This window comes from Ranitomeya variabilis, chromosome 3 (assembly GCF_051348905.1).
Source record: "Ranitomeya variabilis isolate aRanVar5 chromosome 3, aRanVar5.hap1, whole genome shotgun sequence".
Lineage (NCBI taxonomy): Eukaryota > Metazoa > Chordata > Amphibia > Anura > Dendrobatidae > Ranitomeya > Ranitomeya variabilis.
In genome coordinates this window covers 609403601-609426212 of record NC_135234.1, presented here as the reverse complement: position 1 = coordinate 609426212, position 22612 = coordinate 609403601, and the positions used below count along the sequence as shown (strand labels likewise).

Here is a 22612-nt window from a genome sequence, read left to right as displayed (position 1 = left end):
CTACTGCTGGTTTCAGACCTCCTCCCGCTGCCTCCCAAGAGCCTTTGAGGAAGGCATCCGCTTTTTTGTCCACAGGGTCTTTTAGGACCCCCATGTCTTCAAACGGAAGGGCGAATTTTTTGGACGCTTTAGCTATTGCTACATCTAATTTGGGGGCTTTCTCCCAAAATGAGCATGATTCATCCTCGAAGGGGTATTTCCTTTTTGGAGTTAAAAGATGGGGTTTTTCCATTCTTTTTTAATTAAAGCTGCAATTGCGTCATTAAGTGGAAAAGCTCTTCTCTTTTTTTGTTCTAGGCCCCCAAACATAATGTCTTGTACCGATTTTTTAGGGTGGGAGTCTATTAGCCCCATAGTACTCCTCACTGCCTTTATGAGGCCATCGGTGTCCTCTAGTGGAAAACAGTTGTGCCCCCCTGAGGAAGAAGCGGATGAAGAAGATGAAGAGGAAGAGTCGGAGGATACTGAACTCGCACTATCGCTGTCAGATTTTGAGACTGGAGACGGGGACCTGTGTCTGGTCCTTCTCCGTTTTTTCCCCCTTTTTAGGGATCTAAAGGTGTCTTCCACTTGCTCTTTAATCAGGTTTTTTAGATCAGTTGCAAACCCGGGCAGGCTCTCAGATACTGTCTGTTGTATGCAAGTGTTACATAGCCTCTTCTCCCAGGTGGGTGGAAGATCCTCACTACAGATGGCACATATTTTATGCTTCGTTTTACATGCGCTTTTCCTCCCCTAAAAGAGACAAATAATAATCTTACTGTCTCTAACTTTCACGAAGATCAACTTACCACCTCCAGGACCCATAAATACCGGTTGGGGATTCTCTGCCTCTGGCTTTTTCCCCGACGCCGTACTGGAATCCTTACTGTACTGGGACCTTTGGCGTTCTTTGCTGGTGTCCTGGTGTCCTTTCTGCTGTCGCCTCTTTTGCTGCTGCTGCTGCGGCGGCGGCGATGCTATAGGTGGAGGAGATTCTGGCACGGGTGATGCCGGGTCGCTCATACTGCTGCTGGTCTGCGGTCGCTGCCCTAATAACGCTTACTGCGTTGGTGCTGCGGCGACTAGTGGCTCTTGAGGCTCTTGCCGATATATTTGCAGAGCCACTGGGAGGATGCAACTTGTCTCATTTAAAGCTTCCCGCCGCTCTGCTTTTTTTTTTTTTTTGCGCCTGCGCAGTAGCATCCGGCCGACGGCGAGGAGCGCCGAACGCCGGCGCCTGCGCAGTCGAGCTTTCTGCGGCGCCTGCGCAGTAGCGCCCGGCCGACGGCGAGGAGCGCCGAACGCCGGCGCCTGCGCAGTCGAGCATTTGCGGCGCCTGCGCAGATTGTCTATGCGCCCGAGCGGCAGCGCCGCCACCTCGCGAGACCAGCGTAATCCCGGGCATGCGCCAGCTTTCAAGATGGCCCCGGAGTGCAGATATGGCGCTGCTGACCGACACCCCCGGTCCTATGCAGACCCTACCGCGCGGCTCTGCACGCCCGATGGGGGTGCAGTGTGCAGACTGACGCTTGTTTGGGGAGGGCCGCGCCACACCTCCCGCAACCACAGAGGGACCCCCCTGGATGTTGCCGCTGCTGCATCTTACCTGGGGAGGTGACCGCAAACTCCTTGTCACCTCCCCCGCACACCCTAGAGGCCCACTAGCCCCCAGCGGTGGCGCTTCGGGTCACCACCCTAGCCGAGGCAGAGGGACCCCAGCTGCCTGAGTCGGACTGGTTGGCCCCGGAATTCCAACGTCGATCTGGTAAGTCCGTAGGTCTCCCATCAAGGACAGGAAGCCAACTGATGCAGGAGAGTGGTACCACCTTTTTATCTGTAGGTTTCCTGTCCTTGGTGGGCGGATCCCCTCTCTCCGTGGTGCCGTCATGGGCGATCAGAGAAAATTGAAATTACACTAAGTTTCAGTCTGCAATTTTCATTTCTTTAATTTACAGCGTTTGATTTGTATCTTGTGGAAGTGACCTTCTCTTTCATACATACTGGGTATGATCTCTGTGTGTATCCTAGGTGCTACGTTCTTCAATAGCTCATAAATCAACACAGCTTCCACCCTTCAGTAATTTTGCTTTATGTGCTTTCCATTTTTTCTGTAGCTCCATATTTCTGCCTTCCTTCCATACTGTGAATAGCTATAGAGCTCTTTCCCCCTTCCTGCTGCCATCTCTGAAATTGAGAGAAGGCGATAGAAGGGGAGAACGATCCAGCACAAGTGGTGACTGATTTGTAACATTTTTGTAGAGCATTCAGCTATATAAAGGGATTACAGAAACTACAGTACTAAAACAGTAGAAATGTTCTAATTGCCGAACTCCGCATTTAGGAAGTAAATTAAAAATAAAAAATCTGCAACAAAGTATTTTTCTAGTCACAAAAATACTGAATTTACCTTCCATATTTTTTGTGGCTAGAAACAAATGCTGGTGCTTAAAAGTTTTTTGATGGTTTTTATTCTAATACTGAAAATTCACTCAAGTCTTGTAGTCTGTAATCATGTTATCTTTATTTGGCAGGAATACTTGACATTTTAGGATATGTTATAAGTTATTACATAATATATAATGAAGCAGATTCACAATAACAAAATATATTAATTTTAATACAAAATGTTTTTTTTGCTGCAAGTATCAAAAAATATATGTACAGTTAGCACAAGTTAAATATATATACACACATATAAAACAATAACACTACAGTACAAAAAAATTAAATATTTGATGTGAAATAGAAATGTAGAAAAACAAGAAAACTTACAAATGTTAATATGTTGTAACATTGTACTCATTTGTCTAAAATAGTTTGCTAGTTATTTATTTATGCCTGATAATAAAACTAACATGATTTTAAGCTACGGTAAATATTGAGATTCATAAACTGCATTAATAAATGCACCTAAAACCCTAAAGTTATTGCCAAAATAAAATCATATGTTCAAGATACAGGCAGATTTGATATTCTTTAGCATTTACAATATATACAAAATAGGGAAAAAACATGTTTATTTACCACGTACTTAGAAATCATTATACCTCAAAATAAGTGAGAATGTCCAGAGTCAGTGTCTAGAGACCAAACATTCACTTGCCATTATATGGACTGTTATGTCTTGGGTTGCCATCAGCTGGTAAAAGGAGACAATGTTACAGGGAATCTGTTGGCAGGCTTTTGCTACCTCATCTGAAAGCAGCATGATGTATGCAAAGATACTCTGAATTCAACAATGTATCATTTTGATAGTTTACTGAATGCAGCAGATTGGACACAGTTCTTAGATTTAGCAAGAAGCAGGGCTGAGAGAGCTAACCCCACCAGGCTCTGTATGTACATTATCTATTGCCAATGAGCTGCTTATTACAGGAGAGGGCGGAGTCGGACCACTGCTGACACAGACAGGTAGTCTCTATAATGTCCTAGTGATAAAACCTTCATTGTATGTAAACAGCACACAGTCTGATAAGTGACACATCAATGAAATCTGTGTTTCATCTCCTAATGCTTTCAGATTACATAACAAAAAACCTGCTGACAGATTCCCTTAAATTAATAAAGAACTACAGTTAAGACCCAATTTTTTTACCAAGGCAAAGCTATATAAAATCACTTCTTGTTGGTTGATCTGTGCCAGCAGAGCCGAAAATGAATCAACTCAAATGTCAGTGGAGTAATTTATTTATAACCTAAATGAATAACTAAACTTTTTTTTTTTATTTAATTACTGGTCAATCTTTATGAACATTTGTTTTGTAGTCCATGACTTTTCCTTGCTTCCTGTTCTTACCAACTCCATGCTGCAAGGGCTGTTTCATCTGCCTTGTTCATACACTTAGAGTTACTGATTTGAACTACAGGTCTACCACATATCAGTCCCCCCAGACATGGAGAGCGTTTGTAAAAATGCATGGGAGAGGAAAGCAGAGAAGATCACACAGGAGAACAGATATTTGCATGATCTACTGTTCAAAACATCTACTTTAAGTGCATGAACAAGGCAGCTGAAACAGCCCTTCAGCAAGGAGTAGAAAACGTAAGTAAGATATGGTAATGAAGTGTATTGCAAAGATTCATAACTTACCAAACACAAATCATTAATGACATTTTAAGAAAGTTTAGCTACTTTTTAAATGTTAAACAATCTCACCAAAAGCAAAGCTTTTATTTAAGGCTAAAACCATTTTTAACTAAATCACATATATTAAAAAGGTTAACATGAAAGTATTTGTTAGGGCGCAGTTAGACAGAAGTATAACACTGCCGATGATCGCACCGCAGTGCATGGATTGGTCGGCACCTCAACTGATCGGAGCATTATAGCGTCATGTATTTCTATGCAGCTGTCACGCTCAGGTCAGGAGAGGTTCCGGACAGTCCCTGCGATCATTGTCCCTGTTATACGTCTGTCTGACTGAGACCTAAAAGTAAAAATGGGGCAATACAGATAAGGTTAAAGGTGGGTATACCCGGAAAATAAATAAAATCCTAATTGGTCATACATAGTGTTGAGCATTCCGATACTGCAAGAATGCAGTGAGTGTAGGACCTTCGATGATGTCGCGGCTTGTGATTGGTCGCGTGAGCGGTCACATGAGCGATCACGCGACCAATCACAAGCCGCGACGTCATCGAAGGTCCTTCACTCTGCATTCTTAGGAACGGAGGCTGCCGGTTAACACCGCTAGGTCCAGGGTCCGCCGGAGGGGTGAGTATATCCATATTTTTTATTCTTTATTTTTTACATGAATATGGATCCCAGGGCCTGAAGGAGAGTTACCTCTCCTTCAGACCCTGGGAACCATCCAGGATAGCTTCCCATTGACTTGCATTGGTATCGGGTATCGGTATCGGCGATATCCGATATTTTTGGGATATCGGCCGATCCCATCCGATACCGATACCTTTGAGTATCGGAAGGTATCGCTCAACACTAGTCATACACAGATATGTGCTGCAAATAAAGGGGCAATCCAAAATGTATAATAACATATCTTTATAAAAACATTATGTGGTGGAAAATAAGAGAAAAATACTATTATGCATAAGTTTATAATATTTTTGATATCAATAAAAATGCTTTTAGCCATAAAGAAAAGCCTTGATTTTTGTGAAGGTTTATTTATAAATAGTTTTTTTTTGTCTTAATTATAAGGATTGTGGGTATAGGATTGTTTTTAAATGTTCGTTTAAGGAGAGCATAGTCTTTACTCTTTGATAGCCGACACATTGTTGAACATGTACGGCTCATTGATTTCAATAGGCGTTGTATAAAGATTAATTTCCCAAGTGACAGTACTGAAGAGGAATTTAATACTTGTTGCCAGTCTCCTCTACATATTACAGCTGATAGCTACTGTGATCAACTTATTTTTAGAGAGGGACGGGTTTCTAAATAAAGAGGTTATCAAAATGTTACATTATATATAAATTGTATATAAAGAGTCCAATATTAGAAGAAATGAAGACTAATTTCTTCCTCAGATTATATGCAAGTCTGATCACATATGTCTAGAGATTCGGGCACATTTGCTAAACAAACACAAGTTATCTATGGTATACACATTTCAATACAAATTCAAAAGGAAAAAAAAAGCTCTTCCTGTCGAAACTCCCACACACACTTGAAAAAGAAAAAAGTTTATCAAGTAAAGCTGAATAGAACAGCTGAACTTGTCGAGTGCAAATGTCACTTCATACGACACAGAGGACAGAGTCTATTGTTACTATTATTAAATGCGGTTTGTAGAAGTTCACTTTAGGAATTTAAGGATAAAAATGTATAACATAAAGCCTAATACAAACATGAATTATTTTATTATAGCTGGAGTACTGGATACAAGGGTCTTCGTACCATAGAGTTGGTCTATGTGGTTACTATGGGTCACTTGGTGAAAGAGACCTCATTCCAAGTTGGAAGCAGTTTTTTTGTATTCAGTTTCAGATAGGGCAGATTGATCAGGTTTTATTTGGTTTCAGATAGCTTCAAAAAGGCTGAAAAATCTCCTCATTTTAGCACCTACTGGCCATAGAATGCCAAAGTAATGCACCATTTGAGAAACTTGCTAAAGACATAGCCACTGAAAACTGCAGAGATAATGTGCCTTCATAACCCGGTTACCAGTTGTATAGATCGAGTATGAAAATTAAACATTTTTTTCTATCAGCAGACATTATATGACGAATTTGACAACACAGAATTTTTTCGATAAGCATTGTATACACCTAGTACAAAATAATTAAATAGCTAATAAAGAGAAATATCATGCCAGCATGAACACAATCATCTTTTTATGTTCAAAGGTTGGTTATCAATTACATAAATAAGGCAATGTACGATATGCACATAAGTAATACCAATGTGTTTTTAAAAACAAAGGATTTACAGTACCTAGATACCAACAATATCAAACACTAAGTAAAAAAAGAACAAAACAAAAAATTGGGATTACCCACTGTTAGTTTTGTAGCTTCCAATAAAAATACAAAATTACAGGTGAATATCAAGGATCTTAAAGGCTCCAAAATACGTTGCTTCCTGAGCAGGGTCCAATAGTGCTGGATTTGATGCCCTGATAAATATTTCCTCTCCAACAAGTAATTTGAAAATGCCACCTTGGTAGACTGAGTAGAAGTTGAACGTTGAATTATTAGACCACACTGTAGTGCTACCACCCTTTAGTAAGGTTTCAGGAGGTTGTCCGCTCTTTTTTAATTTACTGACATAAAGCATGAGCTGCAAATTGCTTTGGGTGGTCTTCGGAGATCCTTTGTGATGTCTGAAGCAAATATTAGCATACACGAAATAATATCCATCTTGCAGGACTTTTAAGGTTCCATTGTTATAGCTCATATTTTGTATATTTCCCCAACCTTCTTTATGATTCCAAGACCTCAAGTGCACTATGGAACTGTCACCTTGAAAAACAAAACAAAATGCGTCATTCTAGTATTCCACTCACTCTTATATAAAGGTATACTACTAATGTCAATAGAAAGTCTTCAGGTATGGACTTTTTATGGTTTGTAGAAATGGACTGAAAGAAGTTGTTCTGTTCAGGACATTTAGGGTATATCAACAGGATGAAAGTTCCAGATGGGTACACCCATTTAACTATATGAATTACCCAAATTAGAAGATCCTGGTTCTAAGCAACATATTTTTAGCTTTGCAATGCTTACCTAAAACAGGAAACAAATGAGTGGAGCCAAGCTGTGGGTGCTCAATTAAATGTGATTGGACCTGTCATTGTCAAAAATGAATATGTCTGTAGTCTTTATATATCTATTAATTATTGGACTACTAATCTATGTTTTTAAATGTGTTTTTGGAAACATGCAGTGGGTGAAATAACTAGTACAAATTTTCTAAGTACCGTATATAGTCGAGTATAAACCGAGAATTTCAGCCCATTTTTTTAGGCTGAAATTGCCCCTCTCGGCTTATACTCGAGTCATACCCAGGGGTCAGCAGGGGAGGGGGAGTGGCAGCTGTGTAATACTCACCTGCTCCTGGCATGGTCCCTGGTTCTCCTGCACCGGCAGCTTCTTCCTGTAGTGAGCAGTTACATGGTACCGCTCATTACAGTACTGAATATGGACCGGACTCCCATAGGGGTGGAGCCGCATATTCATTACTGTAATGAGCGGTACCATGTGAAGGCTCACTACAGGAAGAAGCTGCCGGCGCCGGGGAACCAGGGACAGCACCAGGAGCAGGTGAGTATAACGCAGTGCCGATATTCACCTGCTCCGCGTTCCACCGACTGGTGCTGCTGCGTCTTCCCCATCCTCTGCAGTGACGCTCAGCAATGATGCGATTAGTGTGCGCGCCTCCCTTTCCCTGAACAGTCAGTGCAGAGGATGGGGAAGACACAGCGGCGTTCAGCGGTAGAACGGGAAAGGTGAGTATAGCAAGTGCCGAGGGCCTGAGAGGTGAGTATGTCTTTTTTTAAATCACAGTAACAGCATATGGGGTAAATGTCTGTATGAAGCATCTTATGGGGCCATGTGCAGCATTATATGGGGCAAATATCTGTATGGAGCATCTTATGGGGCAAATATCTGTATGGGGCCATGTGCAGCATTATATGGGGTAAATATCTGTATGGAGCATCGTGCAGCATTATATGGGGAAAATATCTGTATGGAGCATCTTATGGGGCCATGTGCAGCATTATATGGGGCCATGTGCAGCATTATATGGGGCAAATATTTGTATGGAGCATCGTGCAGCATTATATGGGGCAAATATCTGTATGGAGCATCGTGCAGCATTATATGGGGCAAATATCTGTATGGAGCATCTTATGGGGCAAATATCTGTATGGGGCCATGTGCAGCATTATATGGGGAAAATATCTGTATGGAGCATCTTATGGGGCCATGTGCAGCATTATATGGGGCCATGTGCAGCATTATATGGGGCAAATATCTGTATGGAGCATCTTATAGGGCCATGTGCAGCATTATATGGGGCAAATATCTGTATGGAGCATCATGCAGCATTATATGGGGCAAATATCTGTATGGAGCATCTTATGGGGCCATGTGCAGCATTATATGGGGCAAATATCTGTATGGGGCATCTTATGGGGTCATGTGCAGCATTATATGGGGCAAAAATCTGTATAGGGCCATATGCAGCATTATGGGGCAAATATCTGTATGGGGCCATGTGCAGCATTATATGGGGCAAATATCTGTATGGAGCATTGTGCAGCATTATATGGTACAAATATCTGTATGGAGCATCTTATGGGGCAAACATCTGTATGGGGCCATGTGCAGCATTATATGGGGCAAATATCTGTATGGAGCATCTTATGGGGCCATGTGCAGCATTATATGGGGCAAATATCTGTATGGAGCATCTTATGGGGCCATAATCAGCATTTGTGGAGCATTATACGGGGCAAATGTCTTTATGGAGCATCTTATGGGGCCATAATCAACATTTGTGCAGCATTATATGGGGTATATTTTAATATGGAGCATCTTATGGGGCCCATCATAAACTGTATGGAGCATTATATGGGGTATATTTTGTATGGAGCATCTTATAGGGCCCATCATGAACTGTATGGAGCATTATATGGGGCGTATTTTGTATGGAGCATCTTATGGGGCCATCATGGACTGTATGGAGCATTATATGGGGCTCCTGATTCAATATGGATATTCAAAAACACTTAACCTACTGATGTCTCAATTAATTTTACTTTTATTGGTATCTATTTTTATTTTTGAAATTTACCAGTAGCTGCTGCATTTTCCACCCTAGGTTTATACTCGAGTCATTAAGTTTTCTCAGTTTTTTGTGGAAAAATTAGGGGTCTCGGCTTATACTCGGGTTGGCTTATACTCGAGTATATGCGGTAAATAGATTTCTAAATGTGCTATTAACATGAAATTCTCACCACATGTCAGTAAAAAACCCATCCAATCAACACAGGCAAATAAATCGAACCATAGATGTCCATAAATTAAGTTATGTGTAATAATGAAAACGTACACAGGAAAAAAGTATCAAACACGCTTATTGAAATTTATGTAATACTTTGCACAAAACCCTTTATTGGCGATTCCTCCTGTAAACTAGTCGCATGCATTGCTCAGGTGTGATTTTGGCCCATTTTTCCACATAAACACTCTTCAAATCCTGAAGGTTCTGTGGGCTCCTATGAACTCTGAGCTTTCGATCCTTCCATAAATTTTCTATTGGGTTCAGGTCAAGTGATTGGATGGGCCTTTCTAGCAACTTTATTTTATTTCTCTGAAACCAATTGAGAGTTTCCTTAGTTCTTTAGCTGTGTGTTTGAGATAATTGCCTTGCTGAAATGTACACCCTTGTTTCATCGTCATCATTCTGGTAGATGGCAGCAGATTTTTATCAATAAACTCTTAGTACATTTGTCTAATCATCCTTCCTTCAATTATATGAAGTTTACCAGTTCCGTATGGCGAAAAACAGCCTCACACCAGGGTTGTAACGACCGCAATCAGGCCCGTGCAGGTGGGGGCCTGTGCGGGAGAGCATCCCACTGACTTCAGCAGAAACTTCAACTGGATGCACATCCTCGGACGCACATCCAATTAAACTGTATTGCGGAACACACTGCCTGCCAATAAGAGGCCAGCAGCTGACGTCAACGTGCACGCGAACGTTGGTCAGTGTCAGTGACATCATGCGCTCCCCTCGCTTGCATGCTGAAGTCAGTTGGCAGCTTCAGAAAAGGATGCTGCAGGGCAGCGAAGCAGCAGAGGTAAGGTGAGTATCATGGTTTTCTCTATTTCTATGCAATAAAGAACAGCTGTAGAATGAGGGACATACTGTATATATACTAGGATGGGGCCCAGGATAAAGAACATATTACAATCAAGGAGGTATATATATATATATATATATATATATATATATATATATATATATATATATATATTAGACTGTGGCCCGATTCTAACGCATCGGGTATTCTAGAATATGCATGTCCCCGTAGTATATGGACAATGATGATTCCAGAATTCGCGGCAGACTGTGCCCGTCGCTGATTGGTCGAGGCAACCTTTATGACATAGTCGTCGCCATGGCAACCATTATGACATCTACGTCGATACTGTGCCCGTCGCTGATTGGTCGAGGCCGCCAATCAGAGACGTGGGATTTCCATTATGACATCATCGTCGCCATGCTGTGCCCGTCTGATTGGTCGAGGCCGCCAGGCCAGGATTTCCAGGACAGACAGACAGACAGACAGACAGACAGACAGAAAGACAGACAGAAAGACAGAAAGAAAGACAGAAAGAAAGACAGACAGACAGACGGAAAAACCCTTAGACAATTATATATATATATATATATATATATATATATATATATATATATATATATATATATATATATATACACACATACATACACACACATATACATACATACATATATGTACATATATACGGTGGGGCAAAAAAGTATTTAGTCGGTCAGCAATAGTGCAAGTTCCACCACTTAAAAAGAGGAGAGGCGTCTGTAATTTACATCATAGGTAGACCTCAACTATGGGAGACAAACTGAGAAACAAAAATCCAGAAAATCACATTGTCTGTTTTTTTATCATTTTATTTGCATATTATGGTGGAAAATAAGTATTTGGTCAGAAACAAAATTTCATCTCAATACTTTGTAATACATCCTTTGTTGGCAATGACAGAGGTCAAACGTTTTCTGTAAGTCTTCACAAGGTTGCCACACACTGTTGTTGGTATGTTGGTCCATTCCTCCATGCAGATCTCCTCTAGAGCAGTGATGTTTTTGGCTTTTCGCTTGGCAACACGGACTTTCAACTCCCTCCAAAGGTTTTCTATAGGGCTGAGATCTGGAGACTGGCTAGGCCACTCCAGGACCTTGAAATGCTTCTTACAAAGCCACTCCTTTGTTGCCCTGGCGGTGTGCTTTGGATCATTGTCATGTTGAAAGACCCAGCCACGTTTCATCTTCAATGCCCTTGCTGATGGAAGGAGGTTTGCACTCAAAATCTCACGATACATGGCCCCATTCATTCTTTCATGTAACCGGATCAGTCGTCCTGGCCCCTTTGCAGAGAAACAGCCTCAAAGCATGATGTTTCCACCACCATGCTTTACAGTAGGTATGGTGTTTGAAGGATGCAACTCAGTAATCTTTTTCCTCCAAACACGACAAGTTGTGTTTCTACCAAACAGTTCCAGTTTGGTTTCATCAGACCATAGGACATTCTCCCAAAACTCCTCTGGATCATCCAAATGCTCTCTAGCAAACTTCAGACGGGCCCGGACATGTACTGGCTTAAGCAGTGGGACACGTCTGGCACTGCAGGATCTGAGTCCATGGTGGCGTAGTGTGTTACTTATGGTAGGCCTTGTTACATTGGTCCCAGCTCTCTGCAGTTCATTCACTAGGTCCCCCCGCGTGGTTCTGGGATTTTTGCTCACCGTTCTTGTGATCATTCTGACCCCACGGGGTGGGATTTTGCGTGGAGCCCCAGATCGAGGGAGATTATCAGTGGTCTTGTATGTCTTCCATTTTCTAATTATTGCTCCCACTGTTGATTTCTTCACTCCAAGCTGGTTGGCTATTGCAGATTCAGTCTTCCCAGCCTGGTGCAGGGCTACAATTTTGTTTCTGGTGTCCTTTGACAGCTCTTTGGTCTTCACCATAGTGGAGTTTGGAGTCAGACTGTTTGAGGGTGTGCACAGGTGTCTTTTTATACTGATAACAAGTTTAAACAGGTGCCATTACTACAGGTAATGAGTGGAGGAAAGAGGAGACTCTTAAAGAAGTTACAGGTCTGCGAGAGCCAGACATCTTGATTGTTTGTTTCTGACCAAATACTTATTTTCCACCATAATATGGAAATAAAATGATAAAAAAACAGACAATGTGATTTTCTGGATTTTTTTTTTCTCAGCTTGTCTCCCATAGTTGAGGTCTACCTATGATGTAAATTACAGACGCCTCTCATCTTTTTAAGTGGTGGAACTTGCACTATTGCTGACTGACTAAATACTTTTTTGCCCCACTGTATGTATATGTATATATGTATGCATGTATATATATATATATACACATATATACACACACATATATATATACATATATACACATATATATATATATACATATATATATATATATATATATATATATATATATATATATATATATATATACACACACACACACATACGCATACGGATGGGACACCCAATCTAAATCTTGCACCAGGGCACATCGGACTCTAGTTACACCACAGCCCCACACCATGCTGTTTCTACCTCCAAACTTTACTGTTGGTATGGTATTTTGGGGTATGACATGCAGTGTCATTTTGGCCTCCGAAAATGGTGTGTATTGTGGCATCCAAGGAGTTCAATTTTGGTCTCATATGATCAGGCTATATTATTCCATTATTTCACAGGCTTGTCTAAATGTTGTTTAAATATAATTTTTAAATGAGCTTGAACATGCTATTTGTTCAGCAATGGAGTATTATGTGGTGATCGTGCAAGCAGGCCATGGTGGCTGAGTGCATTACTTATAGTTTTCTTTGAAACAATTATACCTACTGATTACTTACAGGTCTTTCTGCATCTCTCCACAGGTGGTCCTTGGCTCTTGGACAACTCTTCTGATAATTAGTTTCACTCCTCTATCTGAAATATTGCAGCACCGCTTTATGGTGAAATTATGTTTTTTTCCACGTCTGGATTATGGCCCCAACAGTGCTCACTGGAACCTTTAGTAGTTTAGAAATTCTTTTTCAACCAACGCCATCAGTCTGTTTTGCAAGAATAAGGTTGGGAAGGTCTAGAGATAGTTCACTAGTTGTACCCATCATAAAATGTTTCTTGGGTGTCACTTTGGTAATGAGACACCTTTGTAAAGGCGATCAGTTGAACCAGCTGATATTATATTTCACTAAGTGGCAGGATTTATTTCTAATTGCTCATAGATTTAAGCCGGTGTCATGACTTTCTATGGCTTTTGCACCTTTCTTTCTTCATGTGTCCAATACTTTTTAGCTGTATCGTTTGTTATTATTACATATAACTTTATTTATGGACATCTATGGTTTCATTTCTGTGTCTGTGTAGATTGGACAAGTTGTTACCAATATCTGGTGAGAATTTCATGTAAATAGAATATATAGAAATATATTTACTTAAAAAATTGGTGACTTGTTCAATTCTTATTTCATCAGATAAACCATAGTATATGCATGTAAAGATTTCAAGTTAAACCTTATACTTTTATATTGATGACTTATTCTTACTAATTAAATCAGGTCAGTGGGGGATCTGACACTTGCCACCCCCACCAATCAGCTGTTAGCAGTGCCAGCTCCAGGCAAATGTTAACACTTGTCGAGCTGAATAGTACAGCTACGTCAACCGTGTATTTGCCGCTGCTGGGCATTGCAGACCTGCCCCTATTCTATTAAATAGAATTTTATCTGCACTATCCAAGAGCGACCACTACACAGTTGATGGAGCTATCAAGGTTGGTAACTTCTAATATCTAGAATACAGAACAGCTGATCGGTGGAGAGTACGGGCTATCAGACCCCCACTGATCTGATACTGATAACCTATATTATTGATAAGTTATCAATAAAAAAAGAAGTGAAGCAACCCTTTAAGCATTTAGGTGTGCAGTCAAGTTTCTGCTGACATTAAAATTCAAACCCAGAGTGTCCCATTAAAGGGGTTATTCGACCATTAGCTACAAGTCACTATGTAACTGTAGACATGTGAATCCTCACAGCATGCACAATGCACGCTGTGAGGATTCTCCAGCGCTAGCATCAGGGATTTCCATACATGGTCAAGTGCAGACTAGACGTGCACAGCATCGCTCAATGCAAGTGTAAAGAAAGATGCGATACACATCTAGTCGGAATACGGCCGGAACTAGGCAAATAGAGTAATTGCAGTCACATGACCACCAGCTTCCAGCATCAGAGAATCCTCACAGCATCGACTGTGCAAGCTGTGAGGATTCACAAGTATGCAGTCACAGATTGACTAAGGCATGACAACCGCTTTAAGAAGGGAAGATTTAGGAAAGGACCAGGTTAAAAATAATGTACTGGTTTTATTCCACTATGAAATTTATTGGCTCTTTTCTGCACAAACTTCCTTTAACATTGACTGTTGGAAAAAAAAAAAAAAAAAAAAAAAAACTTAGCCAGGAGTTGGAGTTTATTTTCCAAATCCTGCACCACAATTTTGTGAACTGTTTCCATTAGTACTGGTTCCAAAAAAAAGAAATGAGAAAAAAAAATAGGGCCATGAACTTATGTCCTTACATGGTGGTTAAATATGGAGATTTATTTATGCAGAAACATCCCTAACTAATGTCATTCATAAAAGGACTGATAAAACTGCAAGCTTTGAAAAACATTTAAATAAGAGGACCACGTTGAAAAATGCTTTTGCTCAGTGATTAGGCAAGTGGTTGAGTGGTCAATATTTATTTAGGACAGACAGACTAAAAGCTAGCAAAAAAATTATATATTTGAAGAAGAATATAAAAAGCTCTCAACAATTTTTGGCAAGATGTGCTATGGTTTGGTTAAAATCATGTAATAATTTAAGCCAAGTTTTGGTCACTATATTACTATGTGCTCTAACAGACCTTACGTCTGGGTGGTCAAAAAAGATTTCTCAAGTGATAACATTTTTAGGAAGAGTTTTCCAGAAGAAAATGAATTAGAAGGTCAAAAGAATAAATATGCACTAGACAATAGACTGAACTGATAAAGGGTTGCCCATCATCCATAAGCTAAATATAAGGCAGTATGAACAAATCTATAGAACACTATAGAAGTCAGTGTGTCGCCAAAGTTTTAGCCAAAAAAGTCTCAGAGATAACGTCTCCAATGCGGAGCTCTTGCAATGATTAGGCTGAAGTTACACAGTACAATTGTGGTGAAAGCTTTTCTAGGAACAATCGTTACAACCGTTTCCCTATAATCATCCAATGTAAACAGGCTGCCAATGACCCAATGAAGGTGCTCATTCATCAGTGCAGAGTCAGGAGTGATAACATGTACCCCAGGTCTGTATCCATGATAAGAATACAACACATTTGGACATAGCTTTTACACAGATACCACATATATAGTGAAAGTAACCTGGTTGCACTGAATCTGTGCACACAAGATGATCAGTATATAGCAAAGATGAGGACACAAGACTCCGTGAATGGGAAGGGCAGAGGGAATAATCAGCACAGCAGGATTAGTATACACAGCATTGACATGAAGTGCAGCCTGTCATCAAACATATACCATCCCCTGACTGCTCCTCACTCACCAGTGTCTCTAATACATGTACCTGCCGAGCTCCAACATAGTAATGGCAGACAATGAATGTGCCCATGCTCTGTCCTATCATACATATACCATGCCTCGACTGATATACCATCCCCAAACTGCTCTCCTCTCACCAGAACATGTGAGTGCCAGCTCCACCATAGTAATGGCAGACACTGTATGTGTCCATGCTGTTTCCTACCATACATATACCATCCCCCAACAGCTCCCATCTCACCAGTATCTATTACATGTGGGTACCCAGCTCCACCGTGGTAATGGCAGACACTGTCATGGCCGATATCTGCTCACAGCCCTTGTTTCCCATATTATACAGTCAGTAGCACCCAAAACTCATGAAGACTCTTTATAATATGGCAGTAATGTGATATATCAGCCATTTCTACAGGAGCTGTCTCTGCAGTGTGTGAGGTAACTTGTAGCAGCCACATGAGGGAACATGGAGGCTACATGAATTTCTGATGTAATGTTAATCCCATATATGATGTAGGAGCTGATACTACACTAATACACAATGTCTGAGGTGAATGTGCTCCTATCAACTGTAATGTAAAGTGATAACCCCAGTATTATGCTTCCCTGAAACTGCAGAGATGATGATTCCTTCAGTTCATCCGGTGAAAGGGAGAGAGACGGATTTACCTCCTCTATATAAGCCCCCACCCTCCTCACAGAGAGAGACAGTTACCTCCTCATATAAGCGCCACCCTCTTCACAGTAACACACCATGCACATAACATACTGTGCACCTTCGTCTTAAAGCAACATCACTCTTGCTTAAAGTCTACACCGCTATACAAACAAAACTGCAGGAGTTAAAGGTTGACCCTCCCAAAATCATGTCCTCCTCCGCTAAGTGCTCCGGTGGTTTCTTTACAATCGTTTCCCTATAATCGCCCAGTGTAAACAGGCTGCTAATGACCCAATGAAAATGCTCATTCATCAGTTGAAATGATCTTTAAGCTGACTTGAAAATCATTGTTTTCAGCAGAAAACAATGGCATTCTGTATTCATAGGAAATGCACTTTGCCTTTCATCAAACAAGTAGCTGATCAGCAGGCATTTAATGCCACATGTTGGGCGGTGTAAATCCCTGATTGGCTAGGGACACACAGCAGTACATTCTCTTACCCAAGAGAATCAGGCCAATTATCCTAATCACACTCTGATCACACTGATTAGAGTATGATCCGATTCTCTCAGTTGAGGAGAAACTAGAGAAAAAAATTCTCCAACTTCTCCATTCTTTCAGTCAATGGATATCGGACCACACTTGCATGTCACCCGAGTACAGCTCGATGTTTTCCACGGACTTATTAACTTGCATGGCCAAGAGCGGTTCTAATATCCGAATACCGACTCAGTCAAAGGAAAATATCTGACGTGTGCAGGGAACCATAGAATAACATTTGTCAGAGTGCAATCCGATGTTTTGTCAGATTGCAATCGGACCAAAAATATGCTTGTCTGCACCTGCCCTTTAGCTAACTGACATGGGCTACCTCTCATCAAACAGTTGATTTCCATTTTCCCTGCAGTGGCTATCAGATGAATGAATGTCATTCAAGTTTAGAGAGGGTGTCTGAAGTGGAGCACACCCCTCTATGATACCCTTAACAGACTGTCTTCATGAGTGATTTTGGTCCTGGTCTGTGTGCCACTGATTTTTCAGACAATATAACATCTATGTACCCTGCCCTAATATGATATGACAGCAAATATCATGTGCATCACTTCACTTATTAGTGTGTGACCTCTATTTGTCTCTCTTTGTATATAAAATATATATAAAACTAGCAAAAGTGTGAGATGAGTCACACCTATACAATACCCTCGGGGATTACTCACGTGTCATTTGTGTCATGTTAGTTTGTCCATTTTATTTTAGTGATTAAAAGTTAAGTTTTATTTTATTGAGAGACTCTCCGTGCTATAGTCTCTTTGTATATGTATGTATGTATATGTGTATGTATGTATGTATGTATGTATGTATGTATGTATGTATGTATGTATGTATGTATGTATGTATGTATGTATGTATGTATATGTATATGTATTGGTGCACCCAACCAGGAGCAAAAAGGACATTAACAACAGGATTAAAAGAAGAAGAAAGAGCCCTGTGAACATGCAAATGCTCATGAGTTAAAGGGGATGTGTCACTAGGTTTTTGCCAATTAATCTGAGTGCAGCATGATGTGGTGACAGACAAGGAGACTAGAGATGTATCACTTAGGCTACTTTCACACTAGCGTCGTGCACTGCACGTCGCTATGTGTCGTTTTGTACAAAAAACGCATCCTGCAAAAGTGCTTGCAGGATGCGTTTTTTCTCCATTGACTTGCATTAGCGACGCAGTGCGACGCATTGCCACACGTCGCAACCGTCGTGCGACGGTTGCGTCGGACCGTCGCCACCAAAAAACGTTGCTTGTAAAGTTTTTTGGTGCGTCGTTCCCGTCTTTTCCGACCCGCATGCGTGGCCGGAACTCCGCCCCCGCCTCCCCGCACCTCACAATGTGTGGCGCTTGCACAGTATGCGTCGGTGCGCTGCAACGTCGCATTGCGACGTGCAGTGCACGACGCTAGTGTGAAAGTAGGCTAACTGGGCTACTCTGTGTAGTTTTGGTAAAATCACTGTTTTATCAGCAGGAAATAATCACTAGAGGACTAGGATACCTGCTGAGGCATAGTCCTCCATATTCATGAGTTCTGTATAACCCCCACCCCCATCAATGATTGGGAGCTATGTACACTGGACATAGACAAAAAGCTGCTAATCAATCGTGTGGGTGGGGTTATACAGAGCTCAACATTCAGAGAACTGCTATATCTACAGCAGATAAAACAGTGATTTTATTAAAATTGCAACAAGCAGCCCAGTAAGTGATATGTCGATGGAATCAGGGTATCAACCCCTGGAATCAGGGTATCAACCCCTACAAGCTACTAACAGATGGGATAGCAAAAGCCTGGTGACAGATTCCCTTTAAGAACAAAGATTTTTGAATATTTTTGCAAACGAGGCTACATTTTGTATAGCCTACCACTGTGCAATATTTCAACTTACCTGAAGTGCTGTTACCCAACGTAAGATGTGCAGCTGGCCACGTCTCGTGGTTATGGCTCCTTGACAATACTGGATCCTGCATTATTTCTAAAAATGAAATGGAAATTAAGTGATGTCAAACTTTTACAATCGAGTATAATGTTTAATGTGACTGAGCTGCAACTTACCATTCCCTATATGATACTGCTTTTGTGACATTGGTCCTTGTACTGCCTGGAAAGTTCAAAATACAAAACATTATAAGAAAGGAGGAGAATAGATATAATTGTCAGATAGAGTTCCTTCACTAGTAAAATATTAGTACTATCACTGAACTAGTGTCCATCATGCTTGCTTAGTACACTGGGTAACTATGAATATCTGTCCATCATACACTTGTATCCAACATCCATATATGCAATTTATATAGCTTTTAACTCATTTTAAGTTGATTTAGTTCTGTTGGTGACTGGGTTAGGGATTACTACACGCACACTTTTTGCAGCATTTATGTATTTTTAAAAGGCATGTAAAATCTTTTTTTTTTTTTTTTTTTTAAAAAAGAAAGAAGAAAAGAAACGTTTTTGGAAGTTTTTTCTTATTTAGAAAAATACTGTGCAATTTTTAGTGTTTTTTGCATTTTTCAAACGTACAAGTTGAGTGCGGGTGTACAGAGTGGACTCAGGCTGAGCCTGCTCCTCATGGGGTTGACAAACTTTCAGTATCTTTGGAGCAAATTGCAAGGGTGATTTTATTACTTTGTATTTGCAATCTGTTTTTTTTTTTTTTTCTTTTAGGAAATCTGACTTTATCTCCAGCAAACTATAACAGCAAAACCATTCAATGTGACAGAGAGAATGAGTATCGGAAGAAAGCAATTGTAAATTCTCCCCACAGGAAGTGGAATCTTCAAGAGTCATTCAATATTTATTTCAGGGTAGATCCCTTTTCTACCGCTCCATTAAATGCCAGCTGTGTTCCCTCACAGCCATTTCCGTCTTCTTTAGCAAATGGCTCCACCTTATGAAACAATGGTTTTGACATTAAAATGTAGAAATACGTTGCACGCTGATTAGAATTTATGATGTTAGAGGAAGCAACAGAAATACTACTACGTCTCACACAGTCAAAAGTAAAAGTTTGGTAGCGTGTGAGCCAGTTGGAAGACGTTTTATTGCGCAAAGTAAGACTGCTCAGTCATTTTATTTTTCTGGTTTTTTTTTTTTGTTTGTTTTTTTTAAATACCGTAGGTGCCCTTTGCATCAGTTAGGCAAATTAAAGTAGTGGGGCCCATTTATTATTATGGGGTCAGTGTGGATTCTGGTATTTATAATGGAAGCAAACGTTCTGCTATTTTATGTGTTTGTCATTTACTTTGTAATACCAGGTCTGGTAAGGAAACCTAAATTGTCTCCAAACCTTGCTCTGTAAAATCATTTCTCTTACTTTTGCCTTGTACACATGCAGCGTGGGGTCTTGGATTCAAATAACACTAAGGCCTCTTTCACACATCAGTGTCTCCGGTACGTGTGGTGACAGTTTTCACACATACCGGAGACACTAACACACATAGACCCATTCAAATGCATGGGTCTGTGCATATGTCAGTGTGTTTCCACGGACCATGTGCCCCACAAGTAGACATGTCCTTTTTTACCATCAGCATGGGCAGCAAAACGTCCCACACATGTGCACACGGAGAACACACATTGATGTCATCCATATGACACGCATCGGCACTGGGGAAGAAAAGCTACAGTAAGCGCTGTTCCCCAGCGGCAGGTGTTGAAGACGGCTCTCAATCTCCACTGCTCGCGCCAATCGCCTTCAGAGCAGGGGAGAATGATGAGAGCCATCTTCAGCACCTGCCAGCGGGGAACAGCGCTTACTGTAGCGTTTCTTCCCCGGTGGCCGTCCCTGTGATACTGATGCGGCACATGGCTGCCACACGTGTGCCGCAAGTATTACACACACACAGACACATCTCCGGTACCATTTTTTCTGGTACCGGAAATATCAGGACGTGTGAAAGAGGCCTAACAAAACATCTGCAAAGAGTTTGCATGCTCTTCATGTGTTTGCGCTGAGTTTTCCCAGTTTCCTCTCACACTCCAAAACATACTAATAGGAATTATCGACTGTGAGCCCGAGTGGAGATAGTGATGTTGTTTGTGAAGTGCTTTGAAAATTAGTGGCGCTATTTAAGCAAATAAAATAAAATCTCATTTTGTTACTCAGGCTCAATTCAGATGCCTGCGTTTCACATACATGTTCTATCCGTGTTTGTCACGGATACAACCTATACCCATTATAGTCTATGGTGTTGTTTACATGTTGGGTTTTCCCTGTGTGTTTGTGCAAACCTCACAAAGGCATTTCTATTTTTCTCCAATATCATGGATGAACAGTGCCACTACAAGTCTATGCGTCCGTTAATAACACCAACAGCACTCGGATGGTATCAGTGTGCTATCCATGTAGCATTGCAATGGATAGGAGAAGCTTTATAACTAGTGTTGAGCATTCCGATACCGCAAGTATCGGGTATCGGCCGATACTTAGCGGTATCGGAATTCCGATACCGAGATCCGATACTTGCCGCGTATCGGATACCGGAATCGGAAGTTCCCAGGATTCAAACTGCACAAATTTGTACGAAATCAGCCAATGAGAATGATTCCAAGTGTGGGCACATCCTGTTCAGCATGGAGGGCCTGAAACTACTGGCAAGGCTGTGATTGGCTGCTGAAATGATGTCATGATGCAGTTTAAAAGTCTCTGGCGCCATTTTGCGATCACTCTGCTGTGAATTCAGTTAGTGACAGGACGCTGTTTGCTGACTGAGGGCCAGTTTAGAGATAGCGATTTGCTTCTTTGTGCTTTTCAAAGGCTAATTTAGCAGCCGCTGTGTTCACCTACTAATCACCTTGCTTTTGCCTTGTAGCGCTGTTTTCACAGCGATCTGCAAGGTCTGTGTGTGTGTGTGTGTGTGTGTGTGTGTGTGTGTGTGTGTGAGTGCAGCCCACTCTCTAGTCTGAGTGCAGCCATAGGCCATCCATAGCTGATTGTATTCAGTTCAGGGAGGGTGGTTCATTGCCTCATACTGTTCTTTTTTTTTTTTTTTTCAAGTAGTGTAGTCTGCTGCTCATTTTTTTAAAAAAATCCTATTAGTGTCTTTCCACCCGTCTCCAGCTAATTTGTGGAAAAACACTACATAGGATGACGTAGAGGAGGGTTTTTGGGCCTTGCAGCGCCGTTTACGGCTGTCTGCACGGTCTCCGTGTGACTGCAGCTCGCCCTGTAGTCTGTGAGCAGCCATAGCCTGGTTGTCTCCAGCTCAGGGTTCTTCACTGCGTCATACCGTAAAATCAATTTTCCTTTTGTTTTAAGTAGTGCAGGCTGCTGCACATTTTTTTAAAAAATTCCTATTAGTGTATTTCCACCCGTCTCCAGCTAACTTGTGGAAAAACACTACATAGGATAACGTACAGGAGGGTTTTTGGGCCTTGCAGCGCCGTTTACGGCTGTCTGTACGGTCTCCGTGTGACTGCAGCTCGTCCTGTAGTCTGTGAGCAGCCATAGCCTGGTTGTCTCCAGCTCAGGGTTCTTCACTGCGTCATACCGTAAAATCAATTTTCCTTTTGTTTTAAGTAGTGCAGGCTGCTGCACATTTTTTCCAAAAATTCCTATTAGTGTCTTT

At 41.2% G+C, this 22612-nt stretch overlaps 1 protein-coding gene across 1 annotated transcript in view; it reads right to left on the bottom strand.

The window, feature by feature from the left end:
• Window positions 1–4616: 4616 nt before the first annotated feature.
• The window catches only part of TNFSF11 (TNF superfamily member 11), a 65989-nt gene continuing 47993 nt past the window's right edge, over window positions 4617–22612 (bottom strand). The window contains exons 2-4 of the mRNA XM_077297331.1: window positions 19101–19146; window positions 18934–19020; window positions 4617–6906 (exon numbers count right to left, since the gene is read on the bottom strand). Coding sequence (XP_077153446.1) covers window positions 6479–6906; window positions 18934–19020; window positions 19101–19146 — 561 coding nt within the window. The 3' untranslated portion in view covers window positions 4617–6478. The remainder of the gene's footprint in view (window positions 6907–18933; window positions 19021–19100; window positions 19147–22612) is intronic.